Genomic DNA, 21,209 nt, shown 5'->3' on the forward strand with positions numbered 1-21,209 from the left:
AGGGGGTGCGTGAGGGGGTAAGGGGTGAATGAGGGGTTGAGGGGGTGATAGAGGGTGAGTGAGGGAGTGAAGGGTGAGTGAGGGGTGAGGGGTAAGTGAGGGGTGAAGGGTGAGTGAGGGGTGAAGGGTGAGTGAGGGGGTGAGGGGGTGAGGGGTAAATGAGAGGTTGAGGGGGTAAGTAGGGGGTGAGTGAGGGAGTAAGGGATGAATGAGGGGTTGAGGGAGTGATAGAGGGTGAGTGAGGGAGGGGTGAGTGAGGGGGTGAAGGGTGAGTGAGGGGGTGAGGGGGTGAGTGAGGGAATGAGGGGTGAATGAGGGGTTGAGGGGGTGATAGAGGGTGAGTGAAGGGGTGAGGGGTGAAGAGGCCTGCTGCCTTCCCTGCTTCCTGTGTGCGAGTGTCTTCTCCACCAGGAGGTGAGTACATGGGCAGAGGGCAGGGCGGGTACCACGTGCCCTTGGAGCTGTGCTGGACCCCAACTCAGGACCTAAAGAAGACCTGAGCCAGCCCTGCTGAGATGACTGTGTCAGCGCTTTCCACCTCTTCAAATGAAAAGCTGAGCTCAGGACCATGGCCCCACAACAGCACTGTGCCATCCCAGAGGAGGAGGGGACGGCGGCTTCCACATTTGCTGTAAGCACTCCAAACACAGAGATGGGTACACCCAAGTCTAAGCCACTGTCCAAAATTCAGGAGAGAAGAGGCAAGAGCGCTGTTGTTCTCCGGGTTTGTCCCTCTTCCCAGGTCCCACTGGCTGATGGGCGCCTGGTGGCCACACCATGGTGCTGGACCACAGCCCTGCAGATGCTCCAAGTCCACATTAGGTGGCTGCCAGGGCTCACTAATGCCACTCCCTTCACTTTCTGGAGAAAGAGGCCTGCTGCGCCTCCAGCTCATGGGTGGCATAAGGCGTAAGGCTTTGTCAGCTTCCTCAGTGTGCCTGACCTCAGGGGGTGTCCCTTGGACCCAAGGCTGAAGGTGTCTACAGGCCATGGAAATCCAAACCAAGAGCTCCTTGGAAAGAGTGAGAGGCCGCTGGGCACATCCCAACCCATGACCCCACCTTCTTCCTTCCCACGCCCCCAGAGACACAGGGAGTACTGTTCTGAAAGTAGAGAGCCCCCTAGTTAGAAGTATCAAAAGGGGGACTCCAGATGGACTTACCTATACAGCGTAAAGAAACCACTGCTTTTGAAGAACAGGCATCACTACAAAAAGAACAAGGGAAATTCTGGTCACGATACTGAGGAGTCACCTGCCTCTCGCATACTCAGAAATCAGTCATTTCTTCTGATGTTCCCTCTCCTGTCTTCTGAGACGTAGAAGGGTCTGCGATTTACAACCCCAACAAGGTAAGTAAATCCATATAGGGACAGTGGCAAAGACCGACACTGAGCCAAAGTACATATCCCCACTCATATCCCCACTGTGTGACCTTGGGCAAGTTACTCAACCTCTCTTAAAATTGTACCAACTCCTAAGGTGGTTGTGAGGGTAAGCATACGATAACGCTACTTTTTCTTTTTCCTCTTGGAATTTAAAGTCATCTTCTAATTTTGTAAGGAAGCCATTTGGAAACTTCTGGGCTGCTATGACCGCTTTACATTTGTAGTGTTGAAGGCAATATAACCAATAATTTCCCTAGAATTAGAAGAAACATAGGAGTTACTCATTTGGGAGTCAAACATCCCAGGTTATGGATGAAGAGGAAGTCATTGATGCCTTCTGTCCTTCAGTGAATTCCCCCGGCTATGCTGAGAAGGAAAGTCACAGCCCGTGGCATGCAGAGCTGGCCCGCCCCGCCAACTGGGCCGTGTGCTCTGCGGAACATAAACAATTTCACTGAGCATCAATATCGGACTAGGCTTCCCATGCCCGAGATGGGGCAAGACACAAGGAGCCTCCTCTGAAATGATGTCTGAACAGGAACCTGGTGGTCAGAACCACAAAATCACGACCTGAACTCTCCTCCTGTCCTGGCTAACTTGAACGATGGAAGTTTGTTTACCAATCATAGCTTTAGCCTAGCCTCATTCCAACCTCCTCCTAGAAAAAAAATAATAAAGCAGCCATCACAGAATTACCCCTGCTTCCTGATAGCATGCAATCCAGAGCAAAGCCCTGCTTCCTCCAGCCGCCCCTAAACCACCTCTCAGGAGCCCAGGCCCTTCCTAACACCCTCTTACTGACGCACAACCCCCGGGTTCCCAGTGACTACAGGTGCATTCCAGGTGGACTCTGGCTCTGGGGCACTGACACGGCCAAGCAAAGACATGTTCTCTTCAAGAGAAGACATTTCCTAAGAATCCTAAGGTCGGTAGAGATCACCCTGTGTGGTCACAGCGTCAGGGCACATGTGGCTATTCACAGAAGCCCAACAGAAAACAAGCCAAGAACTCAGGCATCCAAGGGCAACTCCTGCACAAAAAGAGGAAAAGAAATGCCTCCTCCGCCCACCACCACCGCGGAGGCAGAATAGAGCCTACCAGACAATGGCCTTCTCTTCTTTCTTCCAAGCCCTCCAGCCTCCTTGTGAGTTCCCAAGGCTCTTGCCAAGGGACGGCAGCACCTCCTCCCCTCCCCCAGCCCTGCCCAGCTGGACTTGGCTCCCTGATTCTGTGTGTAACCCAGGAAGACAAAGAACCACTCAGCATTTACAAAGTGCCCAGGCAGCTGTGTTTAGCTTCTCCACAGGGACAAACCGCAGCCCTGCTGTTTTGATGGGTGCACCTGGCCGCGCACAGCCCTCCCCACTGGGCTTGCCCTGCCACATTCCCCAGGACAGCAGGCTGCGGTGGAAGTCAGGCCCCCAGACACCTCTGCCAGCGGCCACCAGGAATGCAAACATGCCCCAGGCTCCCACTCAGAGGAAAGGTGGCACAGGGTGATTAGTTCATCCTCCCCCGAAACGCAGCACCTGGCACCTGGCGGGCAGGGAGGTGATGCCTAGACACCAAGCATAAGCCCTGGGGACCTGGGAGGCAAGGAGAGTTCATGGGCATAGGACACTGTGTATCTTTCACGTCAGAAAACATTCACATAACAGCAACAATCGTAGCAAACATCTTAAATATGTGCAAAGCAAAAGGAATAGCTAAGTCTATCCCCTCTTCCGCCCTCCCAGTCAGGTCAGCCACTCATCATGTGACCTGTGGCTTGTGCCTACTTCTACCCCCGGACACACACAACTCATTCCCAGGCCGCCAGAATGCTGCCCACCCCTCACAGAGCACCGTCTGGCACTGCTGTCCCAGGGTTGGGGCTAAGGGGACCAGCCAGCCCAGCTGCCTGGAACAGAGTAGGACTTTCCTTGCACAGTGAAGTCCCTGGCAAACTGGGATGAGCCAGTCACCCCGGCTGGGACACCGAGATATTCTCTTGGATTCCTAGAACCACGCTCTGACACAATAGTACATCTCTAAATGTCTGAAGAGCAAAGGAAAATAATAGAGTTGAATGTCAGTGTTCCAGTGTTATCCGGTACCACCGAGGGCAGACGGTAGAGGCTGAAAACGAAATAGCAGAGAAACCTCAGCCACTTCTTATGAATAAACCAAGGGCTGCTTAGAGTAACCAGGCCTCGTCAGACTCTAATCTCCTCCCAATGCAAAACCCATCCAGACCGAGTATTGCAGCTTAGAGAAATGAGACTCAGGACAGCGATTCCCCATGGTGTCTCCTAGTTGATTTCATTCCAAAATGTTTCAAAGAAGAAATCACTGCATACCTGTGGTACAGTTTTTTATAGATATCAACATTGCCGGCACTTGTGTTCAGTTTCATAAAGCTGGTGGCTCCACTGTTATCCGCTATTCCTTGGCTAGAGTAAAAACTATTCCTAAAAAAGACAGAAAACCTTATTTATGTAATGGTTAAGGCATAAGCAAATACAAATCCTATACTATGTCATAATACCTCTCATATGACATTCAAAATAAGAGGGAAAAACCTTAGCATTTAGGGAAAAAAAAATCACACATTCTAACCAAGTGTAACGATTTTTCGGTTCAATAACCCTAAAGTGTCAGGTAAAATTTTTTCATTGGTCGTGTTTCTTATCCAGGTTAGGATCAAGAAACTATGAGAAGGACATAGCAGTGTATAATCACACATACACTTAATCTTATGAAAGGTACAGATGTTAAAATGTCCCCAGTTATCAATTCCACCAGGTTCCTGGACTGTGACTGGGCGCTTTGCTGTGTAATTCACTCTTGCTGTTTAGGGATGGCGGAGTGACTAGCTAAGATGCCAACTTTCTCATCAAGTTGTAATTCATTCTGAAAACTGGCATATTGAATACCCTAAAGTTGCATAGAAATCACCTGGGGACCCTCCCATGGAAAATAAAGTGGCAGTAGAATCCTACCACCCTTTCCCCTGATGCCTGAGGGCGGCCCTATCTCCCCAAGCAGTGCTGGTCAGTGGTAATCGCCGCCCCCCAACCCCACCCCGCCAGGAACCACTGGCAAGGGACACAACCCCCTTAAGCCTTCCCACCTTCCCCTAGAGCTACAAGCAGGAATGACATTTTTTAAGTATAAATCTGATTGATTGATTCTCTCCCCAGCTCAAAAGCCTTCCATGGCTCCGAAATACAGTGAAACTGGCACAGGATTGGTCTCTGCTGCTCTCCCCAGCCCAACCCTCCTCGCCGGCTGTTCTGGCCCAACCTCTACCGAGCGGGTGAATGGACCCTGGCTGAGAGGCATCTTGGAAAAAGAGGCACCTAATGCCCTCAGCCTGCACCCCTGACCAGATGATCACAGCACTGGGCACTCTCGAGCAACTAGAAGTCTATAGAGGCCAAGGAGGAGGCAGGGCAGGGTGTCAGTGAGCCGAGGTCCATGTGCTGGGCACAGCCCTAGCAGGACAAGTTCCACCTGCTGGTTACAGGGCTCAGCTTTTGGAAGGTGACAATTGTCCCCAGCACTCATGTGCCAGTACTTTCACGGCGAGGCAGAGAGAGGGTCTTCTCATGTTTCTGCTGTCTGTTCCCATCACCAGGCGGGTGCTGCCCCGTACTCACTTATAGCCCATGTCCCTGCAGGCCACCCGCCCGTAATTCTCATTCCAGTCGTCTCGGCATACAGGGTGCCACGACTTCCTCTGAGATGAGTACACCTGAAGGATGAAGTTTGGTCCATAGAGGCGAACTGCACGAGAAGGAGGATTTTCTGTGAGTTTCTTCCTTTTTTTTTTTCTTTTTTTTTTTTTTGAGATGGAGTCTCGCTCTGTTGCCTAGGCTGAAGTGCAGTGGTGTGATCTCCACTCACTGCAGCCTCCACCTCCTGGGTTCAAGCGATTCTCCTGCCTCAGCCTCCTGAGTAGCTGGGATTACAGGCGTTCACCACCCCGTCCAGCTAATTTTTCTATTTTATTAGAGATGGGGTTTCATCGTGTTGGCCAGGCTGGTCTCAAACTCCTGACCTCAGGTGATCCCCCTGCCTCAGCCTCCCAAAGTGTGGGAATTGCAGGTGTGAACCATTGCACCACGCTTTGTCCCAACTTGTATTGTTCTAGCTGCTACCCGAGCCCTGCGCTCCTCGAGACTCCGGAGGTGGCCGCATAGAGTTTACTCTTTGCGAGGCACTGACCACACACAAAGGGAGCCCACAAACTATTCTTTTTCTGCAAAAAGTGTTCTCTACACAAAATAATGGAAACAGACATTGGGTCAAAAACTTGTACGAACGTTCACTGCAGCCCTCTTAAAACAGCCAAAAGGCAAAAACACTCCAAACGCCTACCAACAGCTGGGTGAGCAGAATAGGATATGTATATCCAGAATAGGATATACAATGGAATATGATTCAGCCAGAAGAGGGAATGAAATTCAGACCCAGGCTGCAACCTGCATGAGCCTTGAAGACTTTATGCTCAGTGAAAGGAGCCAGACGTACTGCATGAGCCCACATATTGCATGATCCCACTCACATGGAATGCCTACAGTAGGAAATCTATAGACACTAAGTACATTAGTGATTGCTTAGGAGTAGGAGGGATGGGCTGGGAGGAGGGATACGGGGTGATAGTTCAAGGGCTTGGGGTTTCTTTATGAGCTGATGAAAATATCCTAAAATTGACTGTGGTGATAGTTGCACATATTCATGAACATATAAAAGCCAGTGAATTATACATTTAAATTTGATGGTACATAAATAACATTTCAATAAGCTTTTTATATAAAAAATTATATCTCAATAAGTTGTTTTATATATATATAATGTTTGATATATAAAAGCACTGAATTATATACTTGAATTTTATGGTACATAAATTAGATCTCAATAAGCTATTTTTAAAAATAAATAAGATAGGCCAGTCATGGTGGCTCATGCCTGTAATCCCAGCACTTTGGGAGGCCGAGGCGGGTGGATCACCTGAGGTCAGGAGTTCGAGACCAGCCTGACCAACACGGAGAAACCCCATCTCTACTAAAAATAGAAAATTAGCCAGTGTGGTGGTACATGCCTATAACCCCAGCTACTCGGGAGGCTGAGTCAGGAGAATCTCTTGAACCTAGGAGGCGGAGGTTGCGGTGAGCCAAGATCGTGCCATTGCACTCCAACCTGGGCGACAAGAAAAAAAAAAAAAAGAAGAAGAAGTGTATCTCATTTCAGTTACTTTTAAGAAAGTGAACAGACACATGTGTGTGTGTGTCTGGGGTATAAGGTGGGGGATGGGGGTAGATAAGTAAGGAGAGCAAGGAAAAAGAGATTTTTCACAGCATATCCTTTTGTACTTCCTTGATTTTGACCTACCTGGGTGTACAACTATTAAAGTATTTAAATAAATACGACTTAAATATTGAGAAGAGAGCAACTCTTCAGGCAGCATAAGGACTTTGTTGGTGTTTTATTCACCCACATGTGCACACAGGAGAACATCAAAAGCCAGGTGCTATGGTTCACGCCTGTAATTCCAGCAGTTTGGGAGGCTGAGTTGTGAGGATTGCTTGAGGTCAGGAGTTCGAGACCAGCGTGGACAACATCAACGAAACTCCATTTCTACAAAAAATACAAAAATTAGCCAGGCATGGTGGCGAGCCCATGCAGTCCCAGCTACGTGGGGGGCTGAGGCTGGGGGAATCGCTTAACCCCACGAGGTTGAAGTTGCAGTGAGCCGTGATCATGCCACCGCACTCCAGCCTGGGCAACAGAGTGAAACCCTGTCGCCAGGGAAAAAAAACAAAAACAAAAACCACGTGCTATCTTAACTACAAGCTACTCAAAAACTCCCCACTTTATTTAAGAAACTAAATAAAGCAAAAGAACTATGTTTAATCAGCAAATGCATCATTTTCAAGTGCAAACCCTTCTCTGGGAAGCAAGGCTGTGCTGGAGGAAAAGTATCAAGAACACAGAACGCTTGGGCCGCTCAAGACCGGCACAAGGGCCGAGCTCCATGGCCCAGTGCTCCTCACCAGGAAATTCCACAGCCAGGACTTACCATGAGGGCGTAACAGGAAGCCAGTCCCCACCAAGGATGGCCCTTAGGAGAGGGGGAATTACTTTAACACAGAAAACTCTGTGTAGAATTCTCAGCCAGCTCGGAGGCTCATGGTTTACAGAAAACCCCAGGAGGTTAGGACTGCACTTGAGGGAGGGGAGGAGAACTACCTAAGAGATTTCTGGTAAGTCCTCTGACTCTACAATTCTGAAATTTCTATTTCTAGAAAAAAAAAAATGGTTCTAGTGTAAACATGTCAGAGTGATCTTAGCGGAAATGTGAGAGCACACACCACCACCAACGCTGATCCGCAAGCCTGGAATACGTGGCAGTGCTTGGGAAATCACTTTTTTTTTTTTTTTTTTTTTTTTGAGATGGAGTCTCGCTCTGTCACCCAGGCTGGAGTGCAGTGGCACAATTTCGGCTCACTGCAACCTCCGCCTCCCAGGTTCAAGCAAATCTCTTGCCTTAGCCTCCTGAGTAGCTGGGACTACAGGTGTGCACCACCATGTCTGGCTAATTTTTGTATTTTTAGCAGAGACAGGGTTTCATCACGTTGGTCAGGCTGGTCTCAAACTCCTGACCTCATGATCTGCCCACCTTGGCCTCCCGAAGTGTCAGGATTACAGGCGTGAGCCACCGCGCCTGGCCGGGAAATAAGTTTTAAAAGAAGAGGAAGAAAGTAAAAGGCAGCCCTTGAGAAATGAGCCAGCTCCATGCCCCCTGCTGAGCCCCGTTCAGTACACAGCGGGCAGGAGGGGGATGATCAGCACAACCCTCATACTCAGGCTCCTTTCCCTGTTACAGCCACTAACTACCCTTGAAATCACCCTCAAAAATTCATGAAAAATACAAATAAAAATGCAAATGAAAACCACAATGAGGTATCATCTCATACCTCTAAGCATGGCTACTATCAAAAAGATGGAAAATAACAGGAGTTGGTGAGGATGTAGACGAGAAATGGAGCCTTTGCACCGGGAGTGGAAGTTGCTACGGCCATTATAGAAAACAGTATGGAGTTTCCTCAAAAGGTTAGAAACAGAACTGCCATGTGATCCAGCAATCTCACTGCTGAGTTTATCTCCAAAGGAAAGGATATCCGTGTGTTGAAGAGACCTGCACTCCCACGCTCACTGTGGCATTTTTCACAACAGCCAAGATATGACATCAACCTAAGTGTCCGTCGGTGAATGAATGGGTAAAGAAAACGTGGTGTATATGCACAATGAGATACTATTCCGCCATAAGACGGAAATCCTGTCATTTCCGACAACACAGATGAAGCTGGAGGACATTACGCTAAGTGAACAAGCTAGACAGAGGTACAAACACTGCATGAGGCCACTGACATGTGGAATGTAAAAACATCAAACTCGCAGAAGCAGAGAGAATGGCAGCTACCAGAGGCTGGGGGCGGGGGGTGATCACACTGGGGAGATGTTGGTCAGAGGTCACAAAATCTTAGTTAGACAGGAGGAGTAAGTTCCAGAGATCTATTGTCCATCATAGTGACTGCAGCTAATAAACTCTATGTTGCATATTTGAAAATCACTAATGAGAATAGGTTTTATGTGTTCTTCATAAGACATGTATGCGAGGTAAGGCCCATGTTCTAGCTTGACTTGGCCATGCCACAGGCATACACGTATCCAAACATCATGTGGTATGCCATAAACAGGTGCAATGCCTCCTCGTTCATTAAAATAAGTAAATAGATAAACCACAGAAAATAAAGTAAAACAGATGAACCCACTCTGTGACAGGAGATAGAATTTTAAAGGCAGCTTGTTTTGAAAATAACATAGTGCATCTCCAACTTTGTTTTTAATTAATTAATTAATTAATCTTTTGAGACAGAGTCTGGCTCTGTCTCCCAGGCAGGAGCAGTGGCATGATTTCAGCTCGCTGCAACCTCCGCCTCCCAGGTTCAAGTGATTATCCTGCCTCAGCCTCCTGAGTAGTTGGGATTACAGGCACCTGCCACCACACCTGGCTAATTTTTATATTTTTAGTGGAGACAGGTTTTCACCTTATTGGTCAGGCTGGTCTCAAACTCCTGACCTCAGGTGATCCACCTGCCTTGGCCTCCCAAAGTACTGGGATTACAGGCATGAGCCACCATGCCTGGCCTGCATCTCTAACTTTATAAACAGTTTGCTCATCTTAACTGACTTCCTGTGGCAGTTCAGAGCACGTATGGTTCCAATGACGCAGTCCTCAGTGGCCTGTCATCTCCCTCCCACCTGCTGTGTGAGGTTGGGCCAGAAACACAGCCCCTCTGAGCCCCAGGGCTCAGCCTGGAGCAGGAATTCAATGGCATCGTGTGTCAGCGTACTGGACACAGGCCAGGCCCAGCCACCCAAAGGCCCCTGGACCCGGCTGCTGTCTCTAAGGTGAGCAGAGCAGTCCCTTCCCAAGGCCAAGGCCGACTCACCACACCGGTTCTCGTCCTCCCCGCTGGGGCAGTGTGACACGCCATCGCACCAGTTAGAGGAGCTGATGCAGGTACCTGAGGAGTCGCACTCTATCCCAGAGTCGGAGCACTTGCTGCCCACTTGCAGAGAAAACAGAAGAGAGGTGCCCATCAGGCTGAGAAACCCAATGAGCCTCATGGAGTGAGGAACACAGTGGCATTACTGTAGCTCTCTGCAGCCTCCAACTTTTTTTTTTTTTTTAGACGAAGTCTCACTCTGTCACCCAGGCTGGAGTGCAGGGGCACAATCTTGGCTCACTGCAACCTCTGCCTTCTGGGTTCAAGTGATTCTCCTGCCCCAGCCTCCCAAGTAGCTGGGATTACAGGTGCGTGCCACCATCCCTGGCTAATTTTTTGTATTTTTAGTAGAGATGGAGTTTCAACATGTTGGCCAGGATGGTGGTCTCGAACTCCTGACTTCAGGTGGTCCACCTGCCTTGGCCTCTTAAAGTGCTGGGATAACAGGCGTGAGCCACCGCACTCAGCCAATCCCCCACTTTAATAAGGAGGAGAAGTGTCCTTGCCACCAGCAAGTATAAGTGGAATTAGCACGGGGGCACCTTACTTCCGTGGGGGCAATGGGAAGGACCCTCTCAGTGTTTGCGTTTGGACGGCACTCACACGTCCTCTCTATCACACAGGTAACTCCAAGGATCCACAATGGCGCATGGGTCTGCACCACCCCAGGCTAATGGGAAAGGCTCAGGCTGCAGTTGCAGGAGGTAGGACAGGGAGGGGCGGGCCTGGCCCCCAATGGCCACTGCTGTGCAGTGAGATACAGGTAACTGAGTGTGGCCCCAAGGTAGAAGAACTTGTGCTCACGGTGCTGGGTGGCACTAAGCACCCCAAAGCGCTGGATACATTCTAAATGCTTTCCCCATGATGTGTCAATCTCATAGCTGAACAAGAGAAGGGAAGAGAGACAGCCTCGTTATGGAAGAGAGGAACCTCATGGAGGGCCTCGGAGGTCTCAACAGCCCAGAGAACAGGGTCTGGCTCAGAGCACTGGGGACTGCAGGAGCACATGGTGGGAACGAGGCTCCCTGCACTTACTGAACTTCCAGAGCAGGCCAGCGGCCAGCGCAGCTCCCACGAGGACGGCCCCCAGGGTCATGGCGACGCACAGTGCTTTCTTAGTCTCTGGAAGAAGGAGGAGAGTGCAACGTTCAGACCAGAGTTGTTTAGAAGTCATGCTCTCAAATGTTATCTATTATTTTTATACACCATATTAAGAAATAATTATTTCTTAAAAACGTGACTTTTAATTTTAAGAAATATGATGGATGATTCTGCTTCTTCCATAACACTAAACCTTATGCAATTTGGAGACCAACAGGAGGAAGCTGTGATCTTCAGCAAAGTACACAAAGGTTAGGCTCTTTAAAAAGTATGGTATGCGTGGCCAGGCGCGGTGGCTCACGCCAGTAATCCTAACACTCTGAGAGGCTGAGGTGAGTGGATTGCCTGAGGTCAGGAGTTCGAGACCAGCCTGGCCAACATGGTGAAACCTCGTCTCTACTAAAAATACAAAAATTAGCCGTGTGTGGTGGCAGGTGCCTGTAATCCCAGCTACTTGGGAGGCTGAGGCAGGAGAATCACTTGAACCTGGGAGGCAGAGGTTGCAGTGAGCTGAGATCACGCCATTGCACTCCAGCCTGGGTGACAGAGCAAAAACTCCGTCTCAAAAAAAAAAAGTATGGTATGCTAAAAGAGGATCTTAAAATAGGCAGATGATTAATGTAAAAAGAAAGAACTAAGACCTCATCCTAGTAATTACAAGCACAAGCAAAATAATAATACTGTCCTCAAAACTATCATCACTCTGTCAGCGGTCCTCAAAGCAGAATAAGTTGTCTTACCCAAGGTTGTTTAGCAAATGGATGCTACTGTCCCATTCTGACATCCACCAGCCACATGTGGCTATTTAATTAATGTTCCATGGAATTAAGTAAAATGATGTAAATTGAGGTGCTCAGTCATCACATGTGGCCAGTGGCTACCATGTCAGGCAGTGCAGTGGTAGAACCTTCCCATGGCGTCCCTAAGTCCTGCTGGACAGCACCAGCATAGGCCCTTTGATCCAAGGGCAGAAATACCAAACTCAGAGGAAAGGCACATTTCAGATAAAAATTAAGGAATTTGGAAGAGGTCACTGATTTTCTCTAGTAAGACATGGCATTGTGGTCAGAGGGTAAGCCAAAAGTCACACAGAGTTCAGAGGATAGTTACAGGCACCAGAGAGGCATGGCAGAGTCAGACGCTGGGCTCAGCCAGCTCATGGGCCAGGAGGGAGGGCGTCCATCCCCATCACCCCACTGATGCCCGGCAGCCCCAGGTCCAGGAGCTCCCGGGAGCTTTCCCTGAAGAAGGGTGCAGAGGTGGAGGAGAGAGGAGGAGAGGGCATTTGAACAGACCCTCCTGGGCTGGAGAGGTGGCATGGCAGCCTGGAACTCCCGCACCTGGCCACACCTGTGCCTCCGGAGGTCTGCCAGTGAGACAAGCTCAGAGCTGACCCAACTGCTGAGGGCTCAATGCCACGCCTCTCACTTTGTGACACCATTCTGATAATCCTACAATCACTCTCAAACTGTTACAGGCTTAAGAATTACCTGGAGAATGTGGTGGTTCCCATCACCAGAGATTCTGTTTCAGTTGGGGATAGGGCATGAATCTGCACTGCTTTTTTTCTTTTTTTTTTTTTTTTGAGACAGGGTCTTGCTTGTTGCCCAGGCTGGAGTGCAGTGGTATGATCATGGTTCACTGCAGCCTCCACCTCCTGGGCTCAAGCCATCCTCCCACTTCAGCCTCTCGAGTAGCTGGGACCACAGATGTGCGCTGCTCTGCTGGGCTCATTTTTGGTAGATGAGATTTCACCGTGTTTCCCAGACTGGTCGCAAAATCCTGGGCCCAAGTAATCCATTCGGCTCAGCCTCTCAAAGTGCTGGAATCACAGCTGTGAGCCACCGCGCCCGACCTGAATCTGAATTTCTAACAGGCTCACAGATGATGCCAGCACCACTGGTCTGAGGACCATGCGCAGGCACACAACGTTCTCATAACTCAGCTGCAATGATTATATATGATGGAGGCAAGCTAGGGCCAAGGTAGTTCATGAGAGAAATTCCAGATGGCCTCTCTGGCCCATTACCAAGGACACTTTCCTCCACAGACGGCTTCCCGACTGCCATTTTATCCAAGATAAAATAACTGGTCTGAGTTGAGGGCTATTCACTTAGGTATCCTGAACCTCACACTCAGCATGTGCTGACCTGTACAGGTCTCACCAGAAGCGTGTGCAAACCTAAGTTTACTTTGCTGGACAGGCATCTGTAGTCAGCGCATGGACAGTAACAGACACCACTGGGTCCTGGCTTGACATGGCTGCTGTTGCAGAGTTTAATTATACCCCACCGGCTGGGCACAGTGGCTCATGCCTGTAATCCCAGAACTTTGGGAGGCCAAGGCAGGCGGATCACCTGATGTCAGGAGTTCGAGACCAGCCTGGCCAACATGGCAAAACTCCGTCTCTACTAAAAATACAAAAATTAGCTGGGCGTGGTGGCACACCTGTAGTTCCAGCTACTCAGGAGGCTGAGGCAGGAGAATTGCTTGAACCCGAGAGGCAGAGGTTGCAGTGAGCCGAGATCGTGCCACTGCACTCCAGCCTGGCGACAGAATGGGACTCTGTCTCAAAAAACAAACAAACAAACAAACACGCACACAAAACCCACTACGCATTTCCCTCAATCATGACCAACTTAAGGTAGTCAACTCAGCCCTATGGTTTCTTGCGTTTAACTGCTTGTTTCACACACACATTTGGAGGACTTTTGACCTTCAGTTCCCCAAAGCCTAAGCTTTAAGCTGTGTGTCTGCTCCTATTCAAGCATCAACCTTCTATGGCTGTTGCTAAAGCAAATAAATACATTAAGTCTAGAAAAAGTTCCTTATACTCCTGATGCATGCTTCTGAATGTGTGCTACTCAATAACTGGGAGAAGAGTTTCAAAACCAAACATTACACTTTCAAAATGTATACATTTCTATATATTAAATGCCAACAGTGTTTTCTTAAAAATAATACCAGCGTAAGTTCAATTACTAAATTATTTTTGAGTTTATGAATTTTATAATGCGAAATCATACATGTAGGTTCATATTCTTCCCTTATGAAAGCAACTGATAAGGGATTGATATAACCTGCCCAACTCTGTCATCACCTAGTCTTTCCCTGGGAAAAGTGGAAATGTGTCCATCAGGTGGGCCAGAGGTTCATTTGCCCTCCTGGGTTTGGCCATCCCTGGTGGGAACACCACCGTCTGGAGGTGCTGACTTCAGGAGAGGACCTTCATGCTGTTTCTTTGGGAGGTAGCTCATACAGACAGTTCCTTAACCCTTTCACCCTGGCTTCCTTCCATCCCCATAATGGACAAAGACCAGGAGTTCCCAATCTCCACACTAAACGATATTTTGCCTGGAGCATTCTTTGCTGTCGGTGGGGGGGTTGTTTGTGCCTTGCAGGAGGTTGAGCAGCATCCCTGGTGCTTACCTAGGAGCAGCACCCCCTCCCCACTTGTAACCTCCCACACTGTCTCCAGACACTGCCAATTGTCTCTGGTGGTCCAAATTGTTCTGACTGAGAACCATTGGCTTTGACCTACCCAACCACCCCCAGAAGCAGATCAGTGCAAACACAAGTACTTGCTTGGTGGGGGGCATTGAAAGGAGGGAAAGAGAGAAACAGAGAAGGGAGAGGAAGAAAGGGAGGAAGGCTCATGAAAGGGTAGAAAACTCAGAGACAGGAGGTGGCCAGAGAGGAACAGGGTGGAAGAGCCATTTGTGAAGGGTGAGGGGTTGAGAGGAGGGGCAGAAACACAGGAGTGACAGCACTTGTCCTGAGTGGGGGAGAGGTGGGGACAGACAGAGCTTCACAGAGTACTGGCATTAATCACGTCGATGACTGATTATGTAATGGTGGACCCATGGAAATTCACATTCTGACGAATCTCTAACTGTAGAAGTTGTAGAGACAGGATGCACATTTCACAAAATAAAATAAAAACACTATCAATTAAAAGATCAATGTGAAAGATCTTTGGTGTAGCCGCTGCTGTGCGATTTCCACCTGGGCAATTCTTAGCACTGAAACTAGCCTGAATTAAAAACTGGGAGGCAGTGCAAGAGGGGGCGGTCTGGAAAGACACGAGACCAAACGAAATGGCAAAGAAAGGAGATGAATGGAAGGGTGACGAAGAGGAGGGACTGAAGTGACAATAAATAAAATGTAACCTCCAGTCCTTCCACGCTCACTCTGGCCTGCTCCAGCCACCCGCAAGACCCTGAAGCCCACTGAGACAGCTCAGACACTTCTGTGCCACAACCACACCAGCCAGGTCATTCACTAAACACAAAGAAACAAGGAGCATCTTAAACATGACCTGTCATATCCAGGGGACTGTGTGACAAAGAAAGATAAGATAGTTGATTTCTGCTCTTGGAAGCTTACCAGTTATTCAAGAGCAGCCATCAATAAACCACACACCCAAGAAACCCAGAGAAGGTGATCTCAAAAGCCTATGCTGAGTAGAACAGGCAAAGCTGTACAGGAGAGTTAACGGCAGACAGAGGCCTCTCTGCAGGCCCTGGGCAAGAGGCTAGAGCTGGTGGCGACAGCTTTGATCCAGCAGGAAAAGAGTGGAAAGCCATGAAGACAGACTGGCTCCAGCAGATGGAGGAGAAGGGTCAGACCAGGAGAGCTGGCGACAGTGGTGGTGGGAGCAGAGAGCCCCCTGGGGAAGCTGACCCAGGACCTCGGGTTTATTACAGGAAATAAACACAGAGAATCCTACTTGAGGTGCACACTGTCCCCGACGGGGATTTGGGCTGCGTGCAGACGGTGGGGTTGGAAGCATGCGTCAGGACCCTCGGGGTGTACTGGGGTACGGGGTACAGGTAGTACTGAGCCGGATGCACCTCGTAGACATTGGGGGCCACAGTGGGCTGTGCAGGATAGGGGTTTTCCGGTTGGTATCCACGGTTTTCATAGTAAGGTCCAACACCTGGCGGTGACCCCTAAACAATTGAAAAGAAGATGAATAATATAAAACTCTTATTTGCACTAAAGGGTTAAATATAAACTATCACATCATATCACAGCTGTACCAATGATCTTTTAAATTGATAACTGTTTTTGTTTTATTTTGTGAAATTTGCATCCTGTCTATACAACTTGTACAGTTAGAGATTAATAAGAAAGTGACAAGTTATTAAAAGGTACTACAAGGCTGGGTGCGGTGGCTCATGCCTGTAATCCCAGCACTTTGGGAGGCAGAGGCGGGTGGATCATGAGGTCAGGAGATCGAGACCATCCTGGCCAACATGGTGAAACCTCATCTCTACTAAAAATACAAAAATTAGCTGGATGTGGTGGCGGCGCCTATAATCCCAGCTACTCGGAAGGCTGAGGCAGGAGAATGGCTTGAACCCTTGAGGCAGAGATTGCAGTAAGCCGAGATCACGTCACTGCATTCCAGTCTGGGTGGCAGAGCAAGACTGTCTCAAAAAAAAAAAAAAAAAAAGTAAAAGAAAAGGTACTACAGATTCTCCCTAGGTGTCTACAACTATGTCAAACATTGAACTTATTTACAATAAAAACTAACCAGAACTTTCAATTACCAAAGTTTTTTATTTCGGTTTGGTTTTACTATTATTCCTTTTTTCTTACATGTCCATTTATTAAACAGGAGTTCCTTCATGACAGTTTAATACAATATTATTCATGATTACAGTTGAGAAGATTATTTCCCTCTACATACAAAAATACAGATTTGGCTGGGCGCAGTGACTCATGCCTGTAATCCCAGCACTTTGGGTGGCTGAGGCAGGTGGATCACCTGAGGTCAGGAGTTCGAGACCAGCCTGGCCAACATGGTGAAACCCCATCTCTACTAAAAATACAAAAAATTAGCCGGATATGGCGGTACGCGCCTGTAGTTCCAGCTACTTGGGAGGCTGAGGCAGGAGAATTGCTTGAACCTGGGAGGTGGAAGTTGCAGTGAATGGACATTGTGCCACCGCATTCCAGCCTGGGTGACAAGAGCGAAACTCCATCTCAAAAAAAAAAAAAAAAAACACTACGAAAACAATCAAGACAAGCACCATGAAAAGTCGGTCCTTCAAAAGAAAGAGGGAAAATTGAGGTCATTGTGAGGCTTTGTCTGCTGTTGGGGAGAAATCAACGGCAGCAAAGCTCTGGGGCCCCTGACCCACTCCAGACGTACAGACTCAAACTCGAGAACCACACAAGCCAGGGCATACCCACCCCAGGGCTTTCCGCACCTGCTGAAAAGCCAAGCACACAAACCCAAGTTTGCCCAAAAGGCTATGTATTCTTTGAAATTTAAAAAAAAGTGGCAGACATTGGGATTTAGTAAAATATAGTAATAATTTTAAAAAGTTGTGTAGAGTCTGGGTTAGAATCCATTAAGCCAAAATCCTATACTTTTAATTCCTCTAGTCTTTTCCTTGAGTATTGATATACAAAATTATAAACTAGCAATACCATAATTATAATGGGAAGAATAATAGCTAACATTGGAGAACTCAGCAGCTGTCAGGCCCCTGTACTCATAATCCCCTTGAACACTCACCATAACCCTTCCCGCTACCAGCAAGACTGGCACAGGTATGAATTAATACAACCATTTTGCAGGGAAAAAAAACTGAGTGAAGAAATTTGCCTAAAGAAGCATACTCTCTGTGTTATCCTGAAAATACCTCTTCCACATCCTCTTCTCTCATATAAGGAATGTATCATCATTCATTCACCATCTCTTATTAATGGACATTTGAGTGGTTCACAATGTGGGCTGTTAGCAGCTGTGCTGCAAGAAACGTTCTTACAAAGCACATGCATTTTTGTGCAGAGGGCAGAAATGTGTAGCTACATCCCTTTAAATGAAATTTCTGGGCCAGAATGTGGCCATACATAAATGTGAAAGGAACTGCCCAGAAGTAACATTTTATTCTCAGCTCCGTCCTTCAGTTGGTGCCTATCTTCTTAGAATGTCCATCTCCCCTTCCTCAGCCTACTTAAAAATTGCCTTCCCAAGGCCTACCCTGTCAAGACTCGCCCTGAACAGGCCACTGTGGGCCCCACCAGCCCACATCTTCCCCTTCTTTCAGTTCTCCCCAGTTACCTGTTGGCTGGGCCACTCTGGGAGGCCACATTTTTCCTCTTATCTGTATCTAAGGGCCCTCATGCAAAACTTTTACCCATTCATTAATTTCTGCCCCTTGTCTCTCTCACTCGCTCCTTTTTTCTTTTAGACAGTATTTCCCTCTTGTTGCCCAGGTTGGAGTGCAGTGGCATGATCTTGGTTCACCACAACCTCTGCCTCCCAGGTTCAAGCAATTCTCCTGCCTCAGCCACCTGAGTAGCTGGGATGACAGACATGCGCCACCACACCCGGGTACTTTTTGTATTTTTAGTAGAGACGGGGTTTCTCCATTTTGGTCAGGCTGATCTTGAACTCCCAACCTCAGGTGATCTGCCTGCCTCGGCCTCCCAAAGTGCTGGAATACAGGTGCGAGCCCCCGTGCCCAGCCTGCTCCTTGTCTCTTATTGACCTCAGAGAATGACAGCAAGTTTGTACTCAATGGACAGGTGTTCTGAAGAGGCAGCATAGCTCTTAGAACTTTAAATGAGGCCTCCAGGGAAGTTGATTATCATGGAATGAGCCAAACAAGGCTTGCAGAGTTCACCTGCACTTAATAACTCACTAATGTTATTCAAAAGTCCGAAGATTACAACTCTGAACCAGAGCGGCACACAGAGGGAAAATACAAGGTAATCTCTCATCTAAATGAGGGAGCCAGAGGCTGCAATCTCAGCCATCTAAGAATTCGCCATCCACTAGCAAGGAGGTTTGTCCCTGAAAATTCCTGAGCAGTGGACTTGAAATTAAACACAGACCCAGTCAAACATGAAGATCAGTAACAAATAAAGGAGAAAACAAGGTCTGTTTTCCAGATATAGAATCTATGAAGTGTTTCAAAACTCTTTACTAAGTGCACTTACTTTAGGTAGAAGGCACTTAGTAAATGGGTCAGTTACAATGGGGAGCAGAGATTAGCCACATTTGTCTCCAAAGGCAGTGGGCTCCAGTGAGGGGGAGGGGGAGGGGGAGGGGGAGGGGGAGGGGGAGGGGGAGGGGGAGGGGGAGGGGGAGGGAGAGCCCACCCATGCCTCATGCAGTTATGACTTTTCCTAGTCCTTCAGTTGGGCGTCAATAGGATCCCACATGGGTCTCTTCCCTGGAACATACCCCCGCTATCGCCATCCTGCCTCATCTGTCCCCACTCCTTGTCCCTGCCCTCTGCCTCACAAAGCAGGAAGGGACGAGGTTAAGGTGAGAATGCATATCACTCATGTCTACCCAACAGCCATGGCTTTTGCCACTCACCTGGGCAGCTGTGTGGCTGCGCCCCAAATCACTATTTCTAGAGGGTGCCTTGAACAGCATCCGCATGGCCCAGCATTCCCTACACATAGCCCTTGCAATTGCTGACCCATAAACACCATCGGAAATAACAGAAGGGACAAGGGAACAAAGAAAAGGCCAGGAAGGTAATAATTAACCACTTACTGAGTTCAAAGCCATCTTGCTTTTATCAACAGCATCGAGTAATGATAGGTATCTGGAATGTTCAGTATGACCTAGAACAAAGAATTACAGCACTGTAATATTTCCATATCAGTTCGTTTTTAGAAGATAAATCCAGAAAGAACTAGAAGAATCTCTAGATGAAGATTACCTAGAACAAAGGCCAGTGCTGCCTGCTGACCTTTGGCCTGCATCTTCACCACTGCTTCCCCACATCCCTCCATATTTGAGGACTTTGGGACCCACTTGTACCTTAGAGGTAACAGCAGAAGCACTCTCCTCAGGGATCAGAGTGGGGAGGAGGATGGGTGCAATTATAAGTGCTGCGGCCAGGACAGCCTGACCGGGAAGAAGAAGGAACCCACTCAATGACTTAGACATCCATTGGGAAGGACTCTCAGGGGACTGCCTGGGACTCAAGGCCACCCACAACTCCACTGCCACTAAGCCCAGGCATCCTGCTAGATTTAACCCAGTTCTCACCAGGCAGCTGTGATTTCCCCTGTACAGGACATCTACTCAAGGGAGACTGCATGGGATAAAAATGCTGAAGAAACACAACAAGGTGACTAAACCCATCAAGGTTGACAGAGGTTAAGGACAAGATGGGCTCAGGAGGGAAAGGCCTGGGCCAGTTCCTGGCAACACAGCTCCCTGGAAGTGTCATGGGTGAGTTACTGAACCTTGTTGAAATCTCAGGGTCCTCAGGGGAAAACGGACAGAGCAATCGCCACTGTTGTGTTAAGCTGAGGGTTCCAGGAGAGTGGGGAAGGAGTGCCTCACAGTACCAGGAACTAAGGAAGAACAGGTGCAACCAGACTGTCTTTCCCAGAGAACATCCACAGGCACTGCCAGTAGCCGCCCACCGCCCAGCGGGTGGTCCAGGGCTCAGCACCAGACACAGCTCAAGGTTGACGTTTTAAAGCTGGCCATGTGGGCCCTCTCAATTTTTAATAGATACATACATTTAAAAGAATCCATAAAACATGTCCATAGTGACTCCATTTACTACCCCAAACCCAAAAAAGAAAGAAATTCAGAGCCAACCATTTTGACCATTTCTTTTTTTTTTTTTTTTGAGACGGAGTCTAGCTCTGTCACCCAAACTGGAGTGCAGTGGCCGGATCTCAGCTCACTGCAAGCTCCGCCTTTCAGGTTCACGCCATTCTCCTGCCTCAGCCTCCCGAGTAGCTGGGACTACAGGCGCCCGCCACCGCGCCCGGCTAGTTTTTTGTATTTTTTAGTGGAGACGGGGTTTCACCGTGTTAGCCAGGATGGTCTCGATCTCCTGACCTTGTGATCCGCCCGTCTCGGCCTCCCAAAGTGCTGGGATTACAGGCGTGAGCCACCGCGCCCGGCCCATTTTGACCATTTCTAAGATTAGCAGTAATGAAAAGAAAGCTGTGGGCCATTTCGTTTGCTGTCCTTTGTGCACAGTTAACAATAATAGCTAAAGATGCCTTCAACACGAAATGCTTTATAGTAAAGCCGCATTCTGACATCACTCTCCACAGACAAAGATTCTTTGCTTGATCAAACTTACATCAGGCTCCTGAACCTTCTAGGCCATCTGTGCATTTCCTTGTAAAATCCGGCTTTAGCAAAAACACCTTGCTCAG

At 48.5% G+C, this 21,209-nt stretch overlaps 1 protein-coding gene across 3 annotated transcripts in view; it reads right to left on the minus strand.

Moving 5' to 3' along the window:
• Nucleotides 1-21,209, minus strand: part of TMPRSS2 (transmembrane serine protease 2) — a 40,844-nt gene that overhangs the window by 10,546 nt on the left and 9,089 nt on the right. For all 3 annotated transcript variants that reach the window (XM_010354509.2, XM_010354508.2, XM_010354510.2), the window contains exons 2-8: nucleotides 19,573-19,643; nucleotides 15,775-15,997; nucleotides 10,980-11,066; nucleotides 9,888-10,007; nucleotides 5,028-5,154; nucleotides 3,726-3,836; nucleotides 1,163-1,206 (exon numbers count right to left, since the gene is read on the minus strand). In XM_010354509.2, the coding sequence (XP_010352811.2) occupies nucleotides 1,163-1,206; nucleotides 3,726-3,836; nucleotides 5,028-5,154; nucleotides 9,888-10,007; nucleotides 10,980-11,066; nucleotides 15,775-15,997; nucleotides 19,573-19,587 (727 nt within the window). In that variant the 5' untranslated portion in view covers nucleotides 19,588-19,643. The remainder of the gene's footprint in view (nucleotides 1-1,162; nucleotides 1,207-3,725; nucleotides 3,837-5,027; nucleotides 5,155-9,887; nucleotides 10,008-10,979; nucleotides 11,067-15,774; nucleotides 15,998-19,572; nucleotides 19,644-21,209) is intronic.

This window comes from Rhinopithecus roxellana, chromosome 13 (genome assembly GCF_007565055.1).
Source record: "Rhinopithecus roxellana isolate Shanxi Qingling chromosome 13, ASM756505v1, whole genome shotgun sequence".
Classification (NCBI taxonomy): domain Eukaryota; kingdom Metazoa; phylum Chordata; class Mammalia; order Primates; family Cercopithecidae; genus Rhinopithecus; species Rhinopithecus roxellana.